We start from the raw sequence: 22,883 nt of genomic DNA, 5'->3' as shown, positions 1-22,883 counted from the left end.
CGAGGTTGGTTCCACTTCTTTGCAGGATGATGATACCGATACTTGTGAAGAAAAAATGATCAGTTCCTAGATTATTGAAAATACATAAATAATATCCTAAGAGGCGATTGAAATAATCAATATATAAAATTGAAACGCTGGTAAAAGAAAGCATCAGTAGAGAGGTAAATCATTTTTTATTCTAATAAAAAATTTATAAAAGAATATTATTCATAATTGAAATTAACCAACCATCAAAAGAATGTGACGGAGGAGCTTATCATTTACTACCGCAATATTTTATCCCAAAATGATGCCGTCTCTTGTCATATGATAAAATTAACATCTTAGCATCTTATTTTTTTTTTTAATCACTTAGTAGTAAATTTCTAATCTAGCCGATATTCACACACTATCAACATTTAGCATCAGGGTGATTATCCAAAAAATATTTTTGACCATGCCAAAATAAAGAGTTGAAAGGCAAGTAAAAGAAAACAACATCAGTAAAGTAAATCATAGTTTATTTTAATAAAAGAAGTTTAAAAAAATATTATCCATAGTTAAAAGTAACCAATTATAAAAAGAAACATGACGGAGAAGCTTGATGCAATAGTTTATCATATGATTCACTAGCTTATCATCTTATTTTTTTCTGTCATTCTGTTATCGTGTTAGGTGTTCCTAATTTCCCTAATATTAATACACCCCTAATGTTCTAGCGTTAGAATAATTACTAAGAAAATATTTTTGACCATATCAAAATTCTATTTTTTTTTTTCTTCTCCAAATTAAAAGCCACTAACTACACATAATAGTTTATCGTATGGCATCGTCATACGATGATTCACTAGCTTGTTATCTTATGTTCCTTCGTCATTCGATTATCGTATTACAGTATTAACACACCCCTAACGTTCCGACATTAGAATAATTACCAAGAAAATATTTTTGACCATTACCAATAAGGAATCATCAAAGAGAGTCAGTACTGAGTTATCTAGTCAAGTCACATCTCCTAACTCGTCCAACACGTCCCATTTTTCTGAAAACCCAAAAGGGTATTTATATATCATAAAAACCCACCTGAGTTTTTATTTTTTAGCTAAATCTTCAAGGGTTCTTTCATTTTGATTCAATTCTTGAAAAAAAAAAAAAGAGAGTTAATTTTTCAGTTCTTGAAAAATCTAAATGGCTAACTTTTAGCTAAATCTTTAAGGGTTCTTTCATTTTCATTCAATTCTTGAAAAAAAGAGTTTTTTTTTTTTAACCCATCTGGGTTTTTAGCTAAATCTTTAAGGGTTCCTTTATTTTCATTCAATTCTTGAAAAAAAAAAAAGAGAGTTAATTTTTCAGTTTTTGCAATTTTTTTTATTGTTTTTTGGGTTCTTGATTTTCCGGCAAGAATTTTTAAAAATGGCCGTCTCCGGTGACCGGAGGAGTGTTAGAGATATTATTTGTGATGCCGGTGCTGGTGCCTCTGCAGGTATTTTTTGTTTTTTTTGAAATTAATTTTTTTATTATAAGAGATAAGTAATTTATTTGGTTGTGTTGTTTTTTGAGCTAATTGGGTGTGATATTGAGTTAATTGGGGGTTGTAAAAATGTTTGCTTTTATATGTTTGGGTTGTTTTCCTATGTACTAATTTATGGTACACTTTTCGTTTTTCGAGATTTGAACTATTGTAAAGTTTGATCAATATTTTAAAATGTAACTTTTTTTATGAGATTTCCATGAGAAAAATTACAACTTTTGTGCTGTATGTATAGTTTTTTATTTTAAATATTGAGTTGATCTAATTCAATTTAGCTTCAAAGATTAGTCAAATTGAAGCCACGTAAATTGGGACGGAAGGAGTAAGATATTTATTTTGTTGTGTTGCTTTTTTGATCTTTGAGTTTTTTGAGTTATGTGAATGTGATTTTGAGTTAATTGGGGGTTGTAAAAATGTTTGCTTTTGTATGTTTGGGTTGTTTTTTTAGGTGCTATTGCTGCTACATTTATGTGTCCATTGGATGTTATTAAGACAAGACTGCAAATATATGGTCTGCCTCAGGTTTCTCAATCTGGTCGTCAAGGTTTGTGCTCATCGTCATCTTTTTTATTAGAAATGTTGATGAGAATTGATACCTCGTGCCAAGATGCTTCCAAGTGAACACATTCAAGTTGATGTATTAGGATTTATGTGATTTTCTAATTGAATTATTTCATAGCTCTAATAATGATCTGTAGTTCCCTACACATCCACGATGTCGTATATATAGCAGGTAAGAAAACTTCTTATTCATAGCTTAACAACCTCTTAGACTTATGTATCTCGGAACTCCTGTTTGCCCTTTTGTCTGAGCAAAAGATACTCAGATCAACATATCTTAAAAGTGGATTGCCTATTATCAATGTTTGACTGATCCAATGAACTGCAAAAGACCTGAGCTTTCCTCATTTGCAAAGATATACTGTTTCTGGTCCTTCTCCTCACTCGTAGTTAACTTGGATTTAACACAAATTTTCAAAATTTAGAGGCAACTTTTACCCTGATTTTAACACAGGACGATGGATTCAAAGTTCTTCTAGTCCTAGTCTTTTGCAGATAAAAGGTGTTACAATGGAAATATATGTCTGCAGTCCACCAATATGCACGTGTAGGATTTCTTTTGAGCTTCAAAATAGCCAAAGACATTAAAATTTTTTCAGTGTGGATTTAGGAACTTTCTTTTCTCTTGGATGCTTAATGATTTCACTTCTTCCCAATACAGCTCCTTAGTGCACGAAGAGCTATTTTGTCGTGTTTTTTCTCTGTCTTCCTGTTCCTTCAGCTTTTCAGCTCAGATAGGCTAACCCATTGGTCCGCTGTTTCGTCTCATTTCCAATTTTCTCCTACAGAGGGTGTTCAGTGTGTTGCTTTCGTTCTTTTTCCTTGGCTTTCTTCTTTCCACATTTGATGGAGTCATTTCCCAAATGAACTTTCACATATAGGCTCATTGTATCTCTATGGGAAATTGGGTTTGACAGTGAATATAATTCAGTGAGTTTTAGAGGAGAAGTGCTGTCAACTTTTTCATGAAGGTTTCTACGGCTAGGTTATGTGCAAGAATTCTGTTGTCTTCTTAATTTAGACAAGTGTTAATTTGAAGAGCTGATAATTGGTCTTTCATCTTTTCCTTTGGGGTAAAGAAATTGTTGTTTGGTCTCCTTTAAGAAAAATCCAAATCCATATTGCAGGCACGCTTATTTTTCCTTAAAATCTTTTGGCAACAAACAGGTAGTGTCATTGTCACAAGCTTACAGAATATATTAAGAACTGAAGGTTTCAGGGGACTTTATCGAGGCCTTTCACCAACATTAACAGCTCTTCTTCCAAACTGGGCGGTAAGCATTGTCTTGTTCAATTTCTTTTTCTGTGGTTGCAATTAGTTGAAGTTCATGAAATGAAATGAATCATCAATGATTAGGCCTTCCTCCAATTTATCGAGCCCTTTCACCAACATTGATAGCTGTTCTTCCAAATTGAATGAAATATTCAAACTTTCTCTTTGATCTCTTATGGAACAGAATTCCTTTTTTATTATGATAATGCAATGATTAGGCCTTCCTTCCACACCACCACATACCTGCCGTTATTGCTGATGAAGAATCAAAATGAATAAGGCTTTTCTGGAGGGGGCTTGGGGGGAGGGGCAGGACTTAAGGGTGTCAAATGGGTGGGTTGGGCTGGATTTGGCGGGTTAAAATGGGCTGAAATGAGTTGGGTTAACTTGTGCTAAAAAGCAGGTCACCCGCCCAATTCTTACTAAGTTGTAATTTCTTTGTTTGTTCTTTTATAATATTTTAAGTACTTAGTAATACTTTCATTTTTATTTTGATTATGGCTACATATAACATATCAAATAAAAACAATGTCTTTTTGAAAATATTTTGATAAGGTTTCTCATGGGTCAATTTAGGCTACATATTAGCCCAATTTTTAGATGAGCTGAAATGGGTTGGTCTAAAATGAGCTGAGCTACCTGTTAAAAAAAAAAAAAAAGGCTGAGCTAATAATTGGGAGGGTCAGTGACATGCCCAAACTTGAGCGCGTTAGGGCGGGTCATATTTTTATGGGCTGATTTTGCCACCCTACCTCTGCAATCTTATCGGCTTTGTTTACAACTGACTCGATGTTGGCATATATTTTCTATGCATGCTGAATCCACTCACCTTTTTGCTGAAATTTCCACATAAGAAACCAGTTTGAGAGAAAACATTCATCTTCTGCAGGTATACTTTACAGTTTATGGACATCTAAAGGATTTGTTGCATTCGCATGGTAAACTTTTACTCTATTGGTTATTTGTGCTATTAGCTTTCGTCACTTCTTTTTTATATGTTTGTTCGAATGGCATCATATTATTTAATCCTTTAGTATTTGGAAGTTTCTATGATGGCAATAGGAAACTTAGCACTTATCTTTACCAAAAGAATTTTCTTGTGCGGTAGATGCAGTGGATAGCTGTGGGCAGCTTACTATTGGTGCAAACATGATTGCTGCTGCAGGAGCGGGGGCCGCAACATCCATTACGACAAATCCATTGTGGGTTGTTAAGACCCGGCTCCAAGTAGGTTTCATGTTCTCATATAGTTACCGTTGATTTATTCTTGAAACAAGTTCGAATTTCCTTTCTGTAGTTTGATGCTCCTTGTTCCAAGTATTGCTTCGGCCAGGATCCATAAGTGAAAAGAATGGAGTCTAGAACACTCTGTGCACACTTATTGTGCCTGAAAGTGTGTAAGTGCACAGAAATATTGTAACCTACCAGTTTGAATATTTGATTAAATTGGATTCCCTTCAATTTGGGAAATCGGTGTTGTTTGTAGGGAGCCATGATCCATGCCCTTTCATTTTCATATATTTCTTTATTATAATTTTTTTTTTATATGTTCCTTTGTCCTGCTCTAGTTTCTGTAGTCTTCGTCACTGTACTAATATCATCCAAGTATGCTTTCCTTCATCAACTATCATCATAGAGAAGGATGGGCATAGGTGAAATGCAATTTTATTCCTTGTGGGGGCTCAAATGTGGAGTATCAATTTTTTTTTGTGTGTTGGTGGTTTTCGGGTCAGCTTATGCACACCTCGACTATTTCATCGGTTACCAGCTACCTCCCACCTGCACAGGTACCGGGTAACTCTGCCAACCAAGACATGGGTGGATGAAAAGAAATCACCTAGTGTTTTTTGCCTTCGCTAGGATTGGAGTATCAGAGTATTTTCAGTCTTTATCTAAGCCTGTTAATATAATTATTACTATGCTGCCCTATCCATATAAATGGGGGAGAGAATTCTTATAGCGAGTGAAAGAAAAATTCCTCTGGTTTCTCCCTCCTTCCGCATACTAAAAAGAAGTTTCTCATATGGACATGTAGCATGTACACTTTTCTATCATGTGGGTGATACCTGAACAGATAACAAGCTTTAGTGGAAGATACTTTTAGACTTCAAAATTCTCAATAGAGAGCAGGTTTCACATAATTTAGAAACCTGATAGATGCCTCAAGCCCCCTCCAACCGATGCATGGTAGTAGAAAGGTTGACGTGAGTAGAGCTGTAGAGCAAATTCTTTTTGTGTATATAATTTTTTTTTTTTTTTTTGAATCCTCTTGAAATAAAAAAAAAGAATTTTTAGTGTAGAGGCAAAAATGGTTCAAAATACTAGATGTGATATTTTACATTCTTTTGAATCTCTTTTTTAAATTACTAGTTTCGCCACTGCATGAAAATCTAGTTAAAAATAGAACATATGGAAGAAAAAGATCTATATGCTACCAATTAGTTGAGATTAACTTAGCTTCTTTTAGTCTTGAGAGAGATTTATATAACAGTAAAAAATGTTGACAATTTCTACTGCTAGAGATACTATTTTTTTAATATATAAAAATTACGTACTTAAATGGAGCCACATGAAGCATAATTGTAATAGCAGCTACTTTAAGGATCTGCACAAGGTGCCGATACAGTTGTCATCCTAGTTCAATACAAATGTGCTAAGAGTTCCTATAACATAGGCTAAAGCACAAGTTTCTAATAACATTGAGTTTATTGTTAGGGTTTCCTTTAATTAGTATTGGAATAACAACCTGCATTAAATAACAACTTGCATTTGCTTCTGTATCTTGTTCCTGATATTTTCTTTTTCCTCATTCTTTAGACACAGGGAATGAGGGTGGGTGTAGTTCCATATAAAGGTATATTCTCTGCTTTAATACGAATAGCACATGAAGAAGGGATCCGCGGATGGTACAGGTTAGTTATATAATGAAGAATAGTCATATACAAACTATTTACTTATGTGTTTTCGACTTTTCGTCCTTGGTAGAGAGGCTTCAGTTCCATATCCTCTTTCAGCCAGCTACACTAAGCTGGAAAACATCTCCATAAGATAAATAAGCAATTACCTTTATCCAAAAAAAAAAAAAAAAAACGCAATAATCATTTTCATCACCTTGAGGTTGACAATGACAAAAATGGTCCCTTATATTTGAAGGTAGGTTCAAAATAGTCCCTTAAGTATTCACTTCACAGTTTTGGTTCTTTAAGTTTGTCAAAAGTTCAACACTTTTAGTCTCGTCAAATATTTACCGAACTCTATATGTTAGTTTTACGGTAACTATGAAATTTTTTTAAGCGAAAACTCACATTTAGAGGTACAATTCTTGTAGTTTCTGTTTTTTATTTTTTTTTATTTCTAGAGTCTGGTGCATGAAGTGTGATTTATGTTTTTTTTTTCTTTTTAAAGATCTTTTTAGTCATTGGGTATGTTGTTGTTTATATCGTTTTCGTGTCTAGTGTAGTTTTTTGTTGCATATTTTAGGATCTGATGGGATCTTCTTGGTGTTTATAATTAAATCTTTTCTTTTCATAGTTCCCGTCAGATATAACAAACAGAGTTCGGTAAACATTTGGTGGAGACTAAATGTGTTTAACTTTTGGAAACTTAAAGGACCACAACTGTCAAGTGTATACTTAAGGGACTATTTTGAACCTACCTCCAAACATAAGGGACCATTTTCATCATTTTCTCTAATGTTTCATATATCTGGCTTGTTATTTTGTGTTTGATATTTCTGTTTCCTTGGGGTTGCAGTGGCCTCTTGCCGTCTTTGGCTGGGATAAGTCATGTTGCTATCCAATTTCCAGCATATGAAAAGCTGAAATCGTACTTAGCAAAAAGGGGTGAGAAGCTGTTTTCTTTAATCAATTGCGGAAGTCTTTTACCCATTTGTCTCTTATCTAATTGATCACGTGATGACTTTGTTGAACCGCCAGCCAATAAGCATACTAATGAATTGAACCCTGGTGAAGTAGCGATTGCCTCTTCGACGGCGAAAGTAGTTGCCTCTGTAATGACTTATCCACATGAGGTAAGAAGAAAATGAACCCAAGATTTTTATTGGTTGGCTTGTGCATTGGTGGCCTCTTAAACTTGTCTGTAAATTTAATTTAGACACTTCATTTAGTCACTCGAACTGTTGTTTCTTCCAATTGAGCACCTGAACACATAATAAAGTTTCTATTAGACACTTTCGGTTCAAATTCTGGAAGAACTTGTGTGTATTCTCAAGTGCTCATTACGTAGATAAGTTAACCACTTAAAAAAGGTCCCCTCATTTAATCATACGCATTAGCCTCAGTAAGCCGTAAAACCTTAGGTCTGTTCCGTGTATAGTTAAAGGAGATACGTATTTTATGTGGTTAACTTAACTATCTAATAGACGCATGAGAACATGTGCAAAAGTTTCTCCAAAATTTGAATCGAAGGTGTTATCATGGGTTCAAGTGCTGGATTAGAACAAGCCATAGTTAGAGTGTCTTAACTCAAATCTACTGACAAGTTTAAGGGGCCATCGATGTATTCAGCTTTTGGTTTCTTTCATGGCACTGTATGTCCTACCCATTAATCTATTGTTCTTGACCAGGTCGTGCGTTCTAAATTACAAGAACAAGGGCAAGTAAGAAACTCCGAGAAAGCATATAATGGGGTTGTTGATTGTGTAAAAAAGATGTTCAAACAGGAACGTCTGACCGGATTCTACCGGGGTTGTGGAACCAATCTTCTACGGACGACTCCCTCTGCTGTTATTACATTTACAAGTTATGAAATGATCCACAGAATATTTGAGCGAGTTATACTTCCAGAGGAGCATTCAAAACCAAATCCTAGATGTGAATCCCATAAGGTAGCCGGAGAACATGGAGACAATGACGAAAATTTACAACAACCAGAAAGCACATCGAATAAGAGAACTCCGTTAATTCCATTGAGTAATTCTGATAATCTAACTGCTAGACATTGATTAGAGAAGTGGGGTTTTTTTTTTTTTTTTTTCCGGTCGCGGAGGCAATTTGCAACAAGTGTTTGCTATTGCACAAATTTTCCTTTTGTAACTTACTATTCTGGATCTAATAAAGAAGGGCACAAATAGTTTTGCGATAAGTCTGGATTCTTCAACATCTTTGATTATTTGTTCTACTGCATCTTTCTCTTTGTAGAAAAATAGTGATGATTGGTGAAGGCTACAAAATTGTGGTCCTTTTTTTTTTTTTTGGCTTCTAAAGTAATTGGCTAAATCTTGATTATTGACCCATTCTTGGATGCAATTTCTCGTAAAGGAGTTTGTCTGCAGACAATTTATTGCCGGTCAATTCTTGATGGAGAAAGAATCAGTCATAGTTTGAAATCCCATCTCATTTTCTAGACAGCCATTTTTTTCCAATTAATGTGAAAACGAACATGAAATGTTGGGGCTTTACCTGTACTCACTTGGTGGGTTTCGTGTCTGCTAGAATTTAAACGCGGGTCTTCCATGGTTTTTGCCACTCCATTGACTGCTAGGCTACATGCTTTGATGCTACTTGTACTATATGGATTCTTGTAATAAATTCATTATGAATGGAGTCGATGCAGTTGCAGAAGTGGTATAGATTAATAAAGTTGGAGTTGACCTCAAAGAGGTAAAATGAGCAAACTTGCTTGTGGGTCTTTCACCAAAAGTAGCGAAGACATTTTCAAAGAAATCTTGTTATAGTACAAGGCAAAACTTTTGTTTTTGTAGACAAACTCAAAGCCAGGGTCCAAAGAGAAAATTTTCCAAAATCTTCAAAGGGAAAAGTGTTACCTTTATTTGCACAAACCAATTTTAAGCTTTCCAGACTTAGGGTTATTTTGTTCGGACTCTTCAAAAATGTTGAGTCGTGTGTGTCGAATTCTCCAAAAGTAGTGCATATTTGAAGTATCCGATACGGGTACGACAACATTTTAGGAGAGTCCAAGCAATATAATTTAAAGGGGAATGTCTTACTTGGTTGATGACTAAGAAGCCATATACATATATGACTTAATTAACACTTAAGAAAGCTTCATTTACATATGTTCATGAACTATGCCTTAAGCATCAACCAATTAAACAGGCTGAAACAAGCTGAGAAAACTCTATAAAAATGATATCATGCTAATCTTGGTATGTATCTAACATGAAGTACTGGTTGTAGTGGAGCTACTAGCCCATTTATCAATCACAGTATCAGGTGAAGCTGGAATATTTTTCTTCAATAACACAGCATCATCCGTTTCAGAAGGATGCCGATGAACTTTTACAATTCTTGGCTTGGTATTATAGCTATTGGTGTCCTTTTTGTGATAGTTTTTCCATTCACCGTCTTTGATAGTCTTCAAAATCTCGAGTACTTCTTGCATTGAAGGTCTCATGTCCTTGACAACTTGTAAGCACTGAAAAGCTAGTTCTGCAACCGATGTTGTCATCCTCCTTACTTCAGCATCTGTCTCGAATCCAAGAGATGGATCGATCACCTCATCAAACGCGCACTTTAGTATCCTGTTCATCGCATAGTTAGCCAAATTTATCTCGTGCACATGTCTATTCATATCTACAGCTGGCTTTGATGATATGAGCTCGATAAGGACAACACCAAAGCTATAAACATCACTCTTATCAGTAAGCTGGTAACATTCCTGATACTGAGGATCAACATATCCCGGGGTCCCTTGAGGTGCAGTTGAGATATGAGTAACATCATTAGGGAAGAGTTTTGATAGACCGAAATCCGCTACTTTGACGCAAAAGTCATTGTCAAGGAGAATGTTAGTAGTCTTGACATCGCGGTGTATGATGTCAGAAGCATGAAGGTAAGCCAATGCACTAGCGGTTTCTATGGCGATTTTGAGCCTTCTAGGCCATGTTAGTAACTTATCCTTTGCTCTATGCCCGTGCAGGTGATCGGCAATTGTTCCATTGGGAATGTACTCATAAATAAGGAAGAGTTCACGACTACGTCGTGATGTGCATCCATAAAGAGTAACAAGATTCGGATGCCTAAGCCGAGTGAAAATTTCAATTTCATTTATGAACTGCTGCATTTGCCTGTGATTGTGCTCATAGAGGCTCTTAACTGCAAGTTCTTTTCCATCTCTAAGTTTTCCTGATTTTAAGACATACCGAAATGGCTGTTAGATCAAGACGCTTACTAGGTACCTTGCCCATCGAAAGCAAAACAAATAAAATAGACTTTTGTGACACCCAAAGGTGTGGCCTAGTGGTCAATGAAGTGGGTTGAGAATCATGAGGTCTCAGGATCAAATCCAACGACAAAAAACTAGGTGATTTCTTCCTATCTGTCCTTGCCTTGGTGGACAGAGTTATCTGGTACCTGTTGCTAGTGGGAGGTGGCAGGTATCTCGTGGAATTAGTCTAGGTGCGCGCAAGCTGGCCCAAACACCACAGTTATAAAAAAAAAACAAAAAAAAACTGAGACTCTTGTGGATTGCCTTTAGATTATCTAGTTCTATGAGAAAAGCTTTCTTACCATAGTACACAGTTCCATAGCCTCCATCACCAAGTTGTCTAGAAGAGCTGAATTTATTGGTGGCTTCCTCAAGTTCTTTATAGGAGAATAGTGGGATTCCTAGGTATTCGCAACGTTCCTCGAGCTCGTGATTAATCATTGAAATACCAGATGTATTTCTTGAAAGAAATGGTGAGGAATCATTTTTCCTCCTCTTGTAAAACCATAGAACACAGGCAATTGTGCAGAGTCCAACAAGGGAACAAATAATTGCTGAAACTGAAGCACAGAAAAAACTGATCAACGCACATAAAGCGTAACTAAAGTTAAATATTTTAGATTCTTTCTATCTTTGGTATTGAGAAGGGGAGCCTTAACGCAACAATAAGAGTTTCCGCCATGTGACCAAGAGTCACAGGCTCAAGCGGTGGAAATAGTCTCTTGCAGAAATTCAATGCAAGGCTGTGTTTGATAAGACCTAATGTAGTCCATCCCTTCCCCAGACTCCGCGCAAAGTGGAAGCTTAGTGCACCTAGCTACTTTTTTTTTTTTTTTTTCTATCCTTGTCATTGTAGAAATAAAAACAGAAACACTAAATCTTGTGATTAACAGTCTTTTCATGAAAAGGGGAGTACAGAATAAGGGGGTTGCAAGACAAAAGAGAATCCTCTGTAACTACGGACAATGATATTTTACTCAATTCCCCTCAAATCTCACTCCTTGTCATCATATTACAAAGTAGAGCTTGCTCCAGAACCCTCTGCCCTGGGCGGCTACAACAAAATTGCAGACAAAATGGTAAAGGCATATACCTGCAACAATCACTTTCACCTCTTTTCTCTGACTTGCAACCACTGTAACCAATGAAAATGTAAGTTGAACCAAGAAAAAAAGGAATCAAATCTCTTAATATGAAACATGAGAAGAGTTCTTTACCTTTGTTGGTGTTATAACAATGAAAGTTGTTAGTAGTATTATCAGTTTGACACCTGCCTCCTGTATAATAACACTGATTACATGCATCAGACACAGTCCATCCTAGTATAACTTCATCAGTTAACTGATCAAATAAGCCACTATCATTTGATTTTGCTTCTGAACTCCGTGGCACTGGTAAATGAATAAATGAACAGCCACTAGGAAGAGCATTAATTGCTGGATAATAGTTGACTGAGGTATTATTATAGTATAATATGAAACTATGGCAGCCACTGTAGTTTTGATAACTTGGGAAAGAGAATTTTTTTTCATGTGTACTCTTCTGGCTATTGTTGCATTTGTACAAAGTGAGGAGGTGGTCAAATCTATATGTGATTGAAGGAGACATAGGGATAGAGAGATTTCTATCAAAAGTCTGGCAACTGTTCTTCTTCAAAAGCTCTCCAAGAGTAGGGACCTTAAGTGTGATAAAAACATCATTTTTTTCAAGAGCTTGATACTTCACCCCTTCTAATTCAATTATGGGATTTGGAGTAACTTCACAATCCACTTTGCACAATCCACAATTTGTTTGAGTGGAACTGTAGAAAGGAAAGCTCAAATTTCTCAAGTTTCCACACTGAAACTCCTTAGTGCAGATGAGTAGGATGTGTTCTGTCCTTGAGCTGAATCAAAACACCAAAAATGCAACAAAATGAAGACAATAAACCAAGAAAACAAATCCATGATGAAGCCTTTTGGATAAAATAATAAAAAACCATCCAGCATTAACAAGAATAACCAAGAATGTTAAAGAAAACTGAACTTTGCAGAGCTTCTTTTTATTGTTTGTTTGGCCTTTCTTGGCCATAGAACTGCATTCATGTTTTTGTCTTTTAGACACGTTAAGTTGACTCGAACATGTGGAAGCAAGACTTTGAAGATAACAGTTTGATCGAAGATTGGCCAAATAGGGTGGGGGACCTTTGTGACTTTTACAACATGGGAAATTTTTTATTCACCTCCCTTTCATTTATTAATGGTTCAAAGACATTTTTCTTCGGGTGTCTGAAACTCACCGACCCGATTAATTCAGATTCATGCTATATAAGCCTGCTAAGGAAGGTAAACTGTTCCTTATCAAGAAGTTCTCTTTTCTCAAGACTCGAGCTTCAGACATCTTAATGGTTCTAAACTATCCTATCACACTCTTTTACAAAATGAGGAATTTTCTATTCACCTTCCATTTATTAATGGTTTAAAGAGACCCGACCTCAAAAACTCACTGACCCGACTAATTCAGATTCACATCACATAAGCCTGCTAAGGAAAGTAAACCGTACCTTATCAAGAGGTTCTCTTTTCTCGAGAGTCTAAACTCGAGACATCTTATTAAGGATATACGGTTCTCATCTATCAAACTATGACTATTCTTATAAAGGGGACATGTCAAATCATTCCTTCCACATATAAGATGACCCCAGAAAGTGGTTAGGAAAAATGAGTACCTTCTTTTAAAAGTTGAAAAGGAGACTGCATAATAAGCCTTTTTCACTTTTGGCTTGTCTTGGTACATTTTTTATAGGGAAAATGGGCCAACAATTATATTCTTTATTTTATATTTCCCCATTCTTTTTGGATGCAGCATGCCATATTGGACAAAATTTAAGAAAATCCAAACAATCTGCTCAGGATCCCCTAATATGACCCAGTATTTTAAAAGCTCCGAGGCACGGGGCGTAAGCCCCATAAATATTTAATTTTTAATATTTCATAAAAATATAATTACAATAAATATTTTAAATAGGTAAAATTACATAAAAAATAAACGAAAACTGTATATAAATGAAAAAATAATATATATATATATATATATATATATATATATATATATAGATGTGTTTGATCCTCACAAAAATACTAATTAAAGCAATCGACTATACACCACTTATAATTTGTAATTATATATAACATAATTTTACAAGTATAAACAATACAATGAAATAAAAGCTATTATGAAATACAAATTAACTTTAACATCTTAACTGTCAAACAATGAAAAAATCACAATTTCTTAAAATAATATTACTATCAAACTATTCATTTTATCTCCCTATAAGCAAACAATCAATAAAGTTTTATCAATATTATAATTAAAACGTAAATCCTTCATAAATAAAATAAAACCACTTTCAAATAGCGAAATAATAAAATATGATAATTTTGATACATAGGATAAAAAACCAATGATAAGTGAAAATGTACAATTCAGCTATGTATTTTTAAAAGAAATATTACGTGATATTTGTTGACACCCAATTTTGTCCCTCCTTTATTTAATTTACTCGGTTTTCTAAATTTACTGACGAGCTAAATACTTTATTTTTACAATATTTTATTGCCACTACTACTAATATCATTAATTTTATTTTTGACATTACAAGTATCACTTTACTACAAATTTTAGATGATTTTATCATCATTTTTTTTTTGAGTTTGGATTCATTAAATTAATTACAGAACAACACTTTGTTAAATCCTTATTATTTTTTTTTACATATTAATTGTCTTCTATGTATTGTACTAGTTATTAATTTAGAAACCCATACTTTAAATTTATTAACCCAACCAACCCAAAAAAAATCCAGCCCATCTAAAATTACCCACCCCGTCTAAAAAATTATTAATTAAAATGACGTATGAATTACGACTCATTTTGACCGCATTTTGTTTTTAATATTGCTCGGAAGTATATCAATATTGGACTCATTTTGAAGCTCATATTTTAAAATAATGTATTATAATTTTTATTTCATTAAAATATTATTTTACAAGGAGAAAGTTCTTGATAATTCTATCTACCTTTTTTTTCCTATCCCATCAAAGAAAATGAAAAAGAAAAAAAAAGGGGGGGGGGGGGGGGGCATGTGTCACTTTCTTTCTCTCTCACCTATTTCCTCTTCCAAACAAAGCCAACTTTCAGCCTGTCCACTTTCATTCAACGTTCGAATATAGTCAACATAGGAGGCCACCAAACTTTTAAAAAGTCTAATTTTCCTACACAAGGAAAAAAAAAAAAGGAGCAAAGAATTTTTTATTGACAACAATGGCAGGTTTTGTCACCCCCACTTAGTGCAATACTTCCTCTTTTCACGCCTCAATCCTGTCGTCTTCTTCATCTCTCTCCCTTCCCCATTTCCTCTGGTCCCCTCTTTCCCCTCCATTTTCAGAAAATCTCTCACGCTCCATTCACTCCTTCCTTCCCCCCGCTCATACGCTCCTCTCTCTCATATTTTTCTATAAGAGGTGGATTTTGATTCAAATAAGGGGGACTTTTCAGGTTTTTTTTTAGAGAGATTTTCAGTGAACAAAAATAAAAAAATAAGAAAAATTTCGATTTCTCCTTTCCGGTGAACTTTAGCCGGAAATTAATCAACATTTTCAGAGATCCAACTATATTCCAAGCTTGATTTTCCTTTTTCCGGTGAACTTTAGCCGCGACGAGTGTAGTCGATTCACAACTCTAGCTTCAAATTTGTTCGGGTGTAAAAGAGTAGATCGAGACTCAGATCCCTTGTTCACTGCACCCACAAAAGGTAAATCTGACCCGGCTCCGTTCATTTTTTTTATTTTTGTTTTTTTGTTAAAATACCGTGTGTTAGAAATCATGTTTTAGGATGTTTGTATTATGGAATATTTTTATGTTTGCTAGTTGTTTTTCTGGTGTAAATTTTGAATAACATGTCACAAAATATATATGCTGCATACTTCTATTTTATTTTTTTACAAAGATAGGTGTTTAGGATCAAAATGACATTTGTTCTCAAGTGTTGCATACACCTAACATTTTAATCCTTTTTCCTCTTCGGTTTTCCATTTGTTTGAATTTAGTACGAATTAGGAGTTTAATTCTATTTCGTATAAGTTTCAATCTGCTCAAAAATTAATGGGATCGGCTTCTTTTAGTTCTTCATCCTTTTAACAAAAAGACATGTTTGATATCTGTTGCTACTTATCTTTGCTCAACGTTATGGTATTTTGGTTGATGCTTTATTTATGTGTAGTGTGTGGTGGCTGAATTGTGTATGCATGAGGTACATTTAAAATATACATCGAATATACTCAAATATACATAGCATACATAATCCACTGGTTTGTTTTAAATCTACATTTCATATCTTTAAACCTTATCTATTGGTCACTTACTAATCTTTTTCTTTCGTTTTTATGCATGACTATCGCATGTGAGTCCCTCGGATTCATCATCTTCCACATTCAGTGTTGGGATAAAGGCCCAACACAACTTCTCTCGAGTCAGCCCTCATACAGTAACGGCTAATCTGCAGCAATATATGAAGAAATTTGTTGGGCCGAAGCCCAGCAGTCAACAGACCACAGCAGTCCAAGAAAATGGGCTGAGCCCATTTACATTATATCTACTCTTCTATTTTTATTTTTGTATGCATTTAATGTGTATTGTATGACTAACATTTTTCTTGTTTGTTAATTTAGATAAACTTTAGTGACATTAAGGGCTTTAGTTTAGTAATGGGTAGTTGATTCCACAAATCACATTCACTTCTATTTTCTAAACTATTTATGGTATCTATAATATTTATTTGAATAATTGATTTTCAAATAGTATGCCTATATATTTTTGGGTTAAAGGAATTATTTCTCATTATTATCATCTTAGGAATTTCAAAATGTCACTAACACACAAAATATGAAACCAATTGTATTTTGTAAACATTTTTAAGATTTACCCAATTATACATATTTTAGCTGATAAAAAAAAATAGAATGAAATTCATGGCCCTTTTCATCATATTGAAGAACATAAGTCCAAGCATTTCTATACCATCATATTCATATAATATCGTTTTTACTCAAAGATCACTTTTGTCAAATTACCGTTTAAAAGGCTATTATTCACAGGCAAATGATCCTATTTCCTACAAATCTTATTTTGTGAATAACATTACTATTTAAGGCCTTAGCAATACTTTCAAGATATTTTCTTAAAATATTTAAAATACTATATTTACACTTAAGCCTAACAAATTATAAGTCCGGTCGGTTAACCATTATTAATGGGTCTTAAAGGATGCCTAATACCTTCCCTTTAGACTAATTGAACCCTTACCTAGAATCTTAAGTTTCGCAGATCTTTAACAGAGTTAACTTTAAACACAACTTTAATAAACTTTAGGTGTCCTAATTCACCATAAATAATTAGGTGGCGACTCCTTAACATAAATAAACAAAAATAGGAATCTCCAATATGTCGTACTCTAATTTTAACCTCCGGGTAAAAATGGGGTGTGACAGCTTGGCGACTCCGCTGGGGAATCAGGTCAAGCGTAGTTCGCACCTAAAGGAAAGGTTGCAAACTAGGTTGTCTAATTCCCCAGCGGAGTCGCCAAGCTGTCACACCCCATTTTTACCCGGAGGTTAAAATTAGAGTACGACATATTGGAGATTCCTATTTTTGTTTATTTATGTTAAGGAGTCGCCACCTAATTATTTATGGTGAATTAGGACACCTAAAGTTTATTAAAGTTGTGTTTAAAGTTAACTCTGTTAAAGATCTGCGAAACTTAAGATTCTAGGTAAGGGTTCAATTAGTCTAAAGGGAAGGTATTAGGCATCCTTTAAGACCCATTAATAATGGTTAACCGACCGGACTTATAATTTGTTAGGCTTAAGTGTAAATATAGTATTTTAAATATTTTAAGAAAATATCTTGAAAGTATTGCTAAGGCCTTAAATAGTAATGTTATTCACAAAATAAGATTTGTAGGAAATAGGATCATTTGCCTGTGAATAATAGCCTTTTAAACGGTAATTTGACAAAAGTGATCTTTGAGTAAAAACGATATTATATGAATATGATGGTATAGAAATGCTTGGACTTATGTTCTTCAATATGATGAAAAGGGCCATGAATTTCATTCTATTTTTTTTTATCAGCTAAAATATGTATAATTGGGTAAATCTTAAAAATGTTTACAAAATACAATTGGTTTCATATTTTGTGTGTTAGTGACATTTTGAAATTCCTAAGATGATAATAATGAGAAATAATTCCTTTAACCCAAAAATATATAGGCATACTATTTGAAAATCAATTATTCAAATAAATATTATAGATACCATAAATAGTTTAGAAAATAGAAGTGAATGTGATTTGTGGAATCAACTACCCATTACTAAACTAAAGCCCTTAATGTCACTAAAGTTTATCTAAATTAACAAACAAGAAAAATGTTAGTCATACAATACACATTAAATGCATACAAAAATAAAAATAGAAGAGTAGATATAATGTAAATGGGCTCAGCCCATTTTCTTGGACTGCTGTGGTCTGTTGACTGCTGGGCTTCGGCCCAACAAATTTCTTCATATATTGCTGCAGATTAGCCGTTACTGTATGAGGGCTGACTCGAGAGAAGTTGTGTTGGGCCTTTATCCCAACACTGAATGTGGAAGATGATGAATCCGAGGGACTCACATGCGATAGTCATGCATAAAAACGAAAGAAAAAGATTAGTAAGTGACCAATAGATAAGGTTTAAAGATATGAAATGTAGATTTAAAACAAACCAGTGGATTATGTATGCTATGTATATTTGAGTATATTCGATGTATATTTTAAATGTACCTCATGCATACACAATTCAGCCACCACACACTACACATAAATAAAACATCAACCAAAATACCATAACGTTGAGCAAAGATAAGTAGCAACAGATATCAAACATGTCTTTTTGTTAAAAGGATGAAGAACTAAAAGAAGCCGATCCCATTAATTTTTGAGCAGATTGAAACTTATACGAAATAGAATTAAACTCCTAATTCGTACTAAATTCAAACAAATGGAAAACCGAAGAGGAAAAAGGATTAAAATGTTAGGTGTATGCAACACTTGAGAACAAATGTCATTTTGATCCTAAACACCTATCTTTGTAAAAAAATAAAATAGAAGTATGCAGCATATATATTTTGTGACATGTTATTCAAAATTTACACCAGAAAAACAACTAGCAAACATAAAAATATTCCATAATACAAACATCCTAAAACATGATTTCTAACACACGGTATTTTAACAAAAAAACAAAAATAAAAAAAGGGGGGGGGGGGGGGGGGGGGGAGAAGGAAGATTTCATCTCGTCCGCACTCTTAAAACAAAAAAAAAAAAAATAGTTAAGGCCTTCCAGAGTTATTTTCAATTATGTTTTAAAACACTACATATCCCACACTTTCAAAACTAAACTCTTCTTTTATACAACTTATTATTTTTTTCATGTCTTATTTCTAATAACATTATTACCTTTTACTTTAAAACTTTAGCTATGTTTATAAGTTAATTCCCAAACATTTATAATACTATATTTACCCTTAGCCTAATTAATTATAAGTCCGGTCGGTTAACCATTATTAATGGGTCTTAAAGGGTGCCTAATACCTTCCCTTTAGACTAATTGAACCCTTACCTAGAATCTCAAGTTTCGCAGACCTCAAACAGAGTTAACTTTAAACCTAATAACTTTAATAAACTTTAGGTGTCCTAATTCACCATAAATAATTAGGTGGCGACTCCTTAACAAAACCAACAAAAAACAGGAATCTCCAATACGTCATACTTCTATTTTAACCTCCCGGGTAAAAAAAGGGGTGTGACAGCTTGGCGACTCCGCTGGGGAATCACTTAGGTTCTAACCATAACGGACTTAGTTTAAATAGGTTTTGTGTGCTTATTTTGATTACTTTATTTGTTTGTTAACTGTTTTTACATGCTATTAATTGTTTGCTTGATATAAACTGTTTGTTTCATATAAACTGTTTATGTGTTACTGCTTTGATAAACTGTCATTCCGTTCATATTTCCTCCACTTCTGGAAAACTCACACATATTCACACACTTAAAACGGCTTCGCGGTTCGCGCCCGTTCACTACTAAATTACCCTTTTAGTTGGATTGATCTTGTGGATTTAGTCGATCAGCGGTGCAGTCGACGGCCACGGACTTTCCACTCCCAAGTTGTCCGCTTGGGGGAACCTTGTGTCGTAAGAAGCCAACTCTTAGTCAGCCTAAGATAGAGCTAAACCAACACACTTTATTAAGAGCATACGTTTCATGACCTAGGAGGTTTAATACCCTTGGTGTATTAAATCCATTAGATGACTTTACCCAAACGTCCGAGTGGGTTCACGACCCCGAGTGACACCAATCATACCTTATATGCATGTTTGAAGGATAACTGTGCCTAAATATTGACTATTTGCTCTAATTAATTAAACTTTAGGAAGTAAGGAATGACTAACGTTTCTATGACAGGTATGCATTTGCATCGGAGTACAACAAATGACGAAGATCAAGGGCATCACAAATGAAGCTAGAAGTTAGGCATAGAAATTTTATTTACTTTATTTAGATTAGGAAACACTTTATGTTGTATTCATTTGACATGTAATAAATATTACATTATTTTTTACTTTTGAGAAATAGAATCTGTTTAATTAATCAAAGCAACGGGATGACATATTATGGCACATTTTATCCTTTAAACAACGTTAGGCCCACCTCTGGCGCAAAGAGGTCACATGCATATTAGGACGTGCTCGTTTACATTTGTTTGACAACTTGTTTGACTTTACTTGATAAATTATTCGCTACATGCCTTACTCGACTTTACGTGACCATGACTTTACCTAGATATGTTCATGAGATTAACATCGTTTATACTGCATGTCTATTTTATCTTATTCCCGAACAGAGAGTTGATTCGTGTTGACGCTCGATGGCCGACCATCCTTACATCACGAGGTCAAAGACGTCATCGTTACCTGAACGTAGTTGGGCTGTCCAAGGAAATGAAATTACTATGTCTGATCCGGCCGCATCTGTTCCAACTGGTGTAGAAAACCTCGTGATCGCTAGTGATCCGCCTGAAACTTCCGAACATGGAACTGCTATTCAACGGGATGAACATATCGCCCGCCTGACTCAAGAAATTGAGAATCTACGTGGAGAACTAAATCGGGTTAGGGACTTGACCAATTTATCCATCACACTCCAAAATTCACCTTCTGAACCTAGCAATACTGCACCAGAACCACCTCGTTTCCCATCACTCGAATCCCCAGTTCCTGAGCATTTTCCTCCCCAAAACAATGCACCTACTAACAACAACTTGCCTCCGATCACCCCCGCAAATCCACCAAATCCAACATCCGTCTATACTCCCCCACAAAGTCAACCAACCACTTACACTAGCTATACTCCTCCACAAAATCAACCACCCACCTACACTACCTATGCTACGCATAATCCACCACCCGTCAACCCACCAAGTCAATCGCTAGTTCACACTCCCTATGTTCCTTTGCCCACCAACACTAATCCACTACCCACGACCACTCCTCTAAACCCACCAAATCAACCACCTATAAACACCAATTATAACACACCACCTCTTGTCCAAAACACCCCCATCATCCAGACTTATCCAACCCAGCATATGCACGGGGCACACTTTGTCACCCCAAATGCACAATATGTTCCTCCGGTATATGCCACAGAAACACAAACCTTTACCAACCCAGTAACGGTCAGGTTCCAACCCGAGGTAGATCAATACGAAGAAATGGAAAGGGATGCAAAGGCAGGGGCAGATAACATACTTCTAAAAGAAATCCACAGTCTCAAAGAAGCAATGAGGAACCTTCAAGTTGCTAGAGGAACTAAGAGTGTAGAATATGAGGATCTTTGTGTCCAACCTGACGTCGATTTACCCGTAGGCTACAAACCGCCAAAATTTGATACATTCCATGGAACAGGCGACCCTCATACACACCTAAGGGCTTATTGTGACAAACTGGTTGGAGTGGGCAGAGACCAGAGCATAAGGATGAAGCTCTTCATAAGAAGCTTATCTGGCGAAGCACTTACTTGGTATACACAGCAGGATGTCCGTAAATGGCGTGGTTGGAGTGACATGGCGCAAGACTTTATGGACAGGTTTGGTTTTAACACCGATATCACACCAGATAGAGTTTACATGACTAAGTTAACCAGGAAGTCAACTGAGACGTTCCGCGAATATGCGTTACGTTGGAGGTCAGAAGCAGCCAGGGTTCAACCTCCGATGAATGATAGGGAAATGACTGCTACCTTCATTGAATGCCAGGCTGGCATATTTTACGAGAAAATGATAGGTATGATGGGACAAAAATTCACAGAAGTTGTTCGAATGGGAGAAGCACTGGAAGAAGGAATCAAATCGGGGAAAATTCAGGATCTTATTGCTTTACAAGCAATGAACAAAGCTATACAATCTGGTTCTATCAACGGGATTAAAAAGAAGAAGGAAGATGTCGCTGCAGTCATGAACGCTCAAGGACATGAGCCGAGCCAAGCCATTCCATACTTTAACCACCCACAACAAACTTTCCACCCTTACCACTACCCTGAACCCTACCAAGCTCCACTACCTCCTTACCCCGTTTACAACACCCAAGCAAACTACTACCAACCCCGAGCACCTCCGCATCAAAACCCACGCCCGTATCAACCCAACCAAGCTCCAACTTACCAAAATCGACCACATACTATACCTAGAGCCCGTCCAAACCCTGACACCAAAAACACCCGTAATTACACTCAGATCGCTGAACCCTTGGCTCAATTGTTCGAAAGAATGAAAGCAGCAGGCATAATACAACCGATTGAAGGAAAAATTCCCGAGCCTATCCCAAAATGGTTTGATGGTTCCAAAAGCTGCGCATACCACTCTGGAGTTGTTGGGCACGCCACTGAAGATTGCTATGGGCTTAAAAACAAAATCGAAGCCCTGATTAAGGAAGGAGTAATTCAGCTCGCTGAAGCTAAGCCCAATGTGGTCAACAATCCTTTGCCTGCTCACGGAAATACCAAGATTTAGAGGAGTCCAGTGCGGAAAGAGTCAGATCAACAACTTTGTCGCTCTCGTGGGAACAATCCAATACAACTACTCGCAACACCAAGGCACTGACAATATGGGGCGCCGAACCAGGAAAGACTCTGAAGAATTGGACTTGTACTCCGTCCTCGATCCGTCGGGAGCCTTGGCAGCATGAACATGTAGTGAACTTGTTTTCT

General features: G+C 35.5%; 1 protein-coding gene, 1 long non-coding RNA gene and 1 pseudogene across 4 annotated transcripts; 2 read left to right on the top strand and 1 right to left on the bottom strand.

Moving 5' to 3' along the window:
- Nucleotides 1-786: 786 nt before the first annotated feature.
- LOC132641724 (nicotinamide adenine dinucleotide transporter 2, mitochondrial-like) lies at nt 787-8,450 on the top strand. 3 transcript variants are annotated; one of them, XM_060358803.1, is made up of 9 exons: nt 787-1,465; nt 1,962-2,057; nt 3,242-3,348; nt 4,237-4,285; nt 4,462-4,574; nt 6,165-6,259; nt 7,101-7,189; nt 7,283-7,377; nt 7,933-8,450. In XM_060358803.1, the coding sequence occupies exons 1-9, from the start codon at nt 1,396-1,398 to the stop codon at nt 8,308-8,310; spliced, it is 1,092 nt and encodes a 363-aa protein (XP_060214786.1). In that variant the 5' UTR covers nt 787-1,395; the 3' UTR covers nt 8,311-8,450. The 3 variants fall into 3 exon arrangements, with proteins under 3 accessions (XP_060214786.1, XP_060214787.1, XP_060214785.1); XM_060358804.1 differs by having other exon boundaries at nt 3,202-3,348; nt 4,456-4,574; XM_060358802.1 differs by having other exon boundaries at nt 803-1,465; nt 4,456-4,574.
- An 869-nt stretch (nt 8,451-9,319) lies between these two features.
- LOC132641723 (LEAF RUST 10 DISEASE-RESISTANCE LOCUS RECEPTOR-LIKE PROTEIN KINASE-like 1.1) lies at nt 9,320-12,913 on the bottom strand (annotated as a pseudogene).
- A 1,802-nt stretch (nt 12,914-14,715) lies between these two features.
- On the top strand, nt 14,716-20,296 carry LOC132641722 (uncharacterized). The gene is made up of 2 exons (XR_009582945.1): nt 14,716-15,330; nt 20,082-20,296. It is a non-coding gene; the product is annotated as an uncharacterized LOC132641722 (long non-coding RNA).
- Nucleotides 20,297-22,883: the final 2,587 nt, after the last annotated feature.

This window comes from Lycium barbarum, chromosome 5 (assembly GCF_019175385.1).
Source record: "Lycium barbarum isolate Lr01 chromosome 5, ASM1917538v2, whole genome shotgun sequence".
Classification (NCBI taxonomy): Eukaryota; Viridiplantae; Streptophyta; class Magnoliopsida; order Solanales; family Solanaceae; genus Lycium; species Lycium barbarum.
The sequence above is the reverse complement of the archived record's forward strand: the minus strand, read 5'-3'. Positions and strand labels throughout refer to the sequence as shown.

Bases quoted from the DNA above. Each gene is read 5' to 3' on its own strand.
- LOC132641724 (XM_060358802.1), top strand. From the start codon at position 1,396: ATGGCCGTCTCCGGTGACCGGAGGAGTGTTAGAGATATTATTTGTGAT. The intron at 1,466-1,961 runs GTATTTTTTGTT...TTGTTTTTTTAG, and splicing joins CGGTGCTGGTGCCTCTGCAG to GTGCTATTGCTGCTACATTT. The intron at 7,378-7,932 runs GTAAGAAGAAAA...GTTCTTGACCAG, and splicing joins TAATGACTTATCCACATGAG to GTCGTGCGTTCTAAATTACA.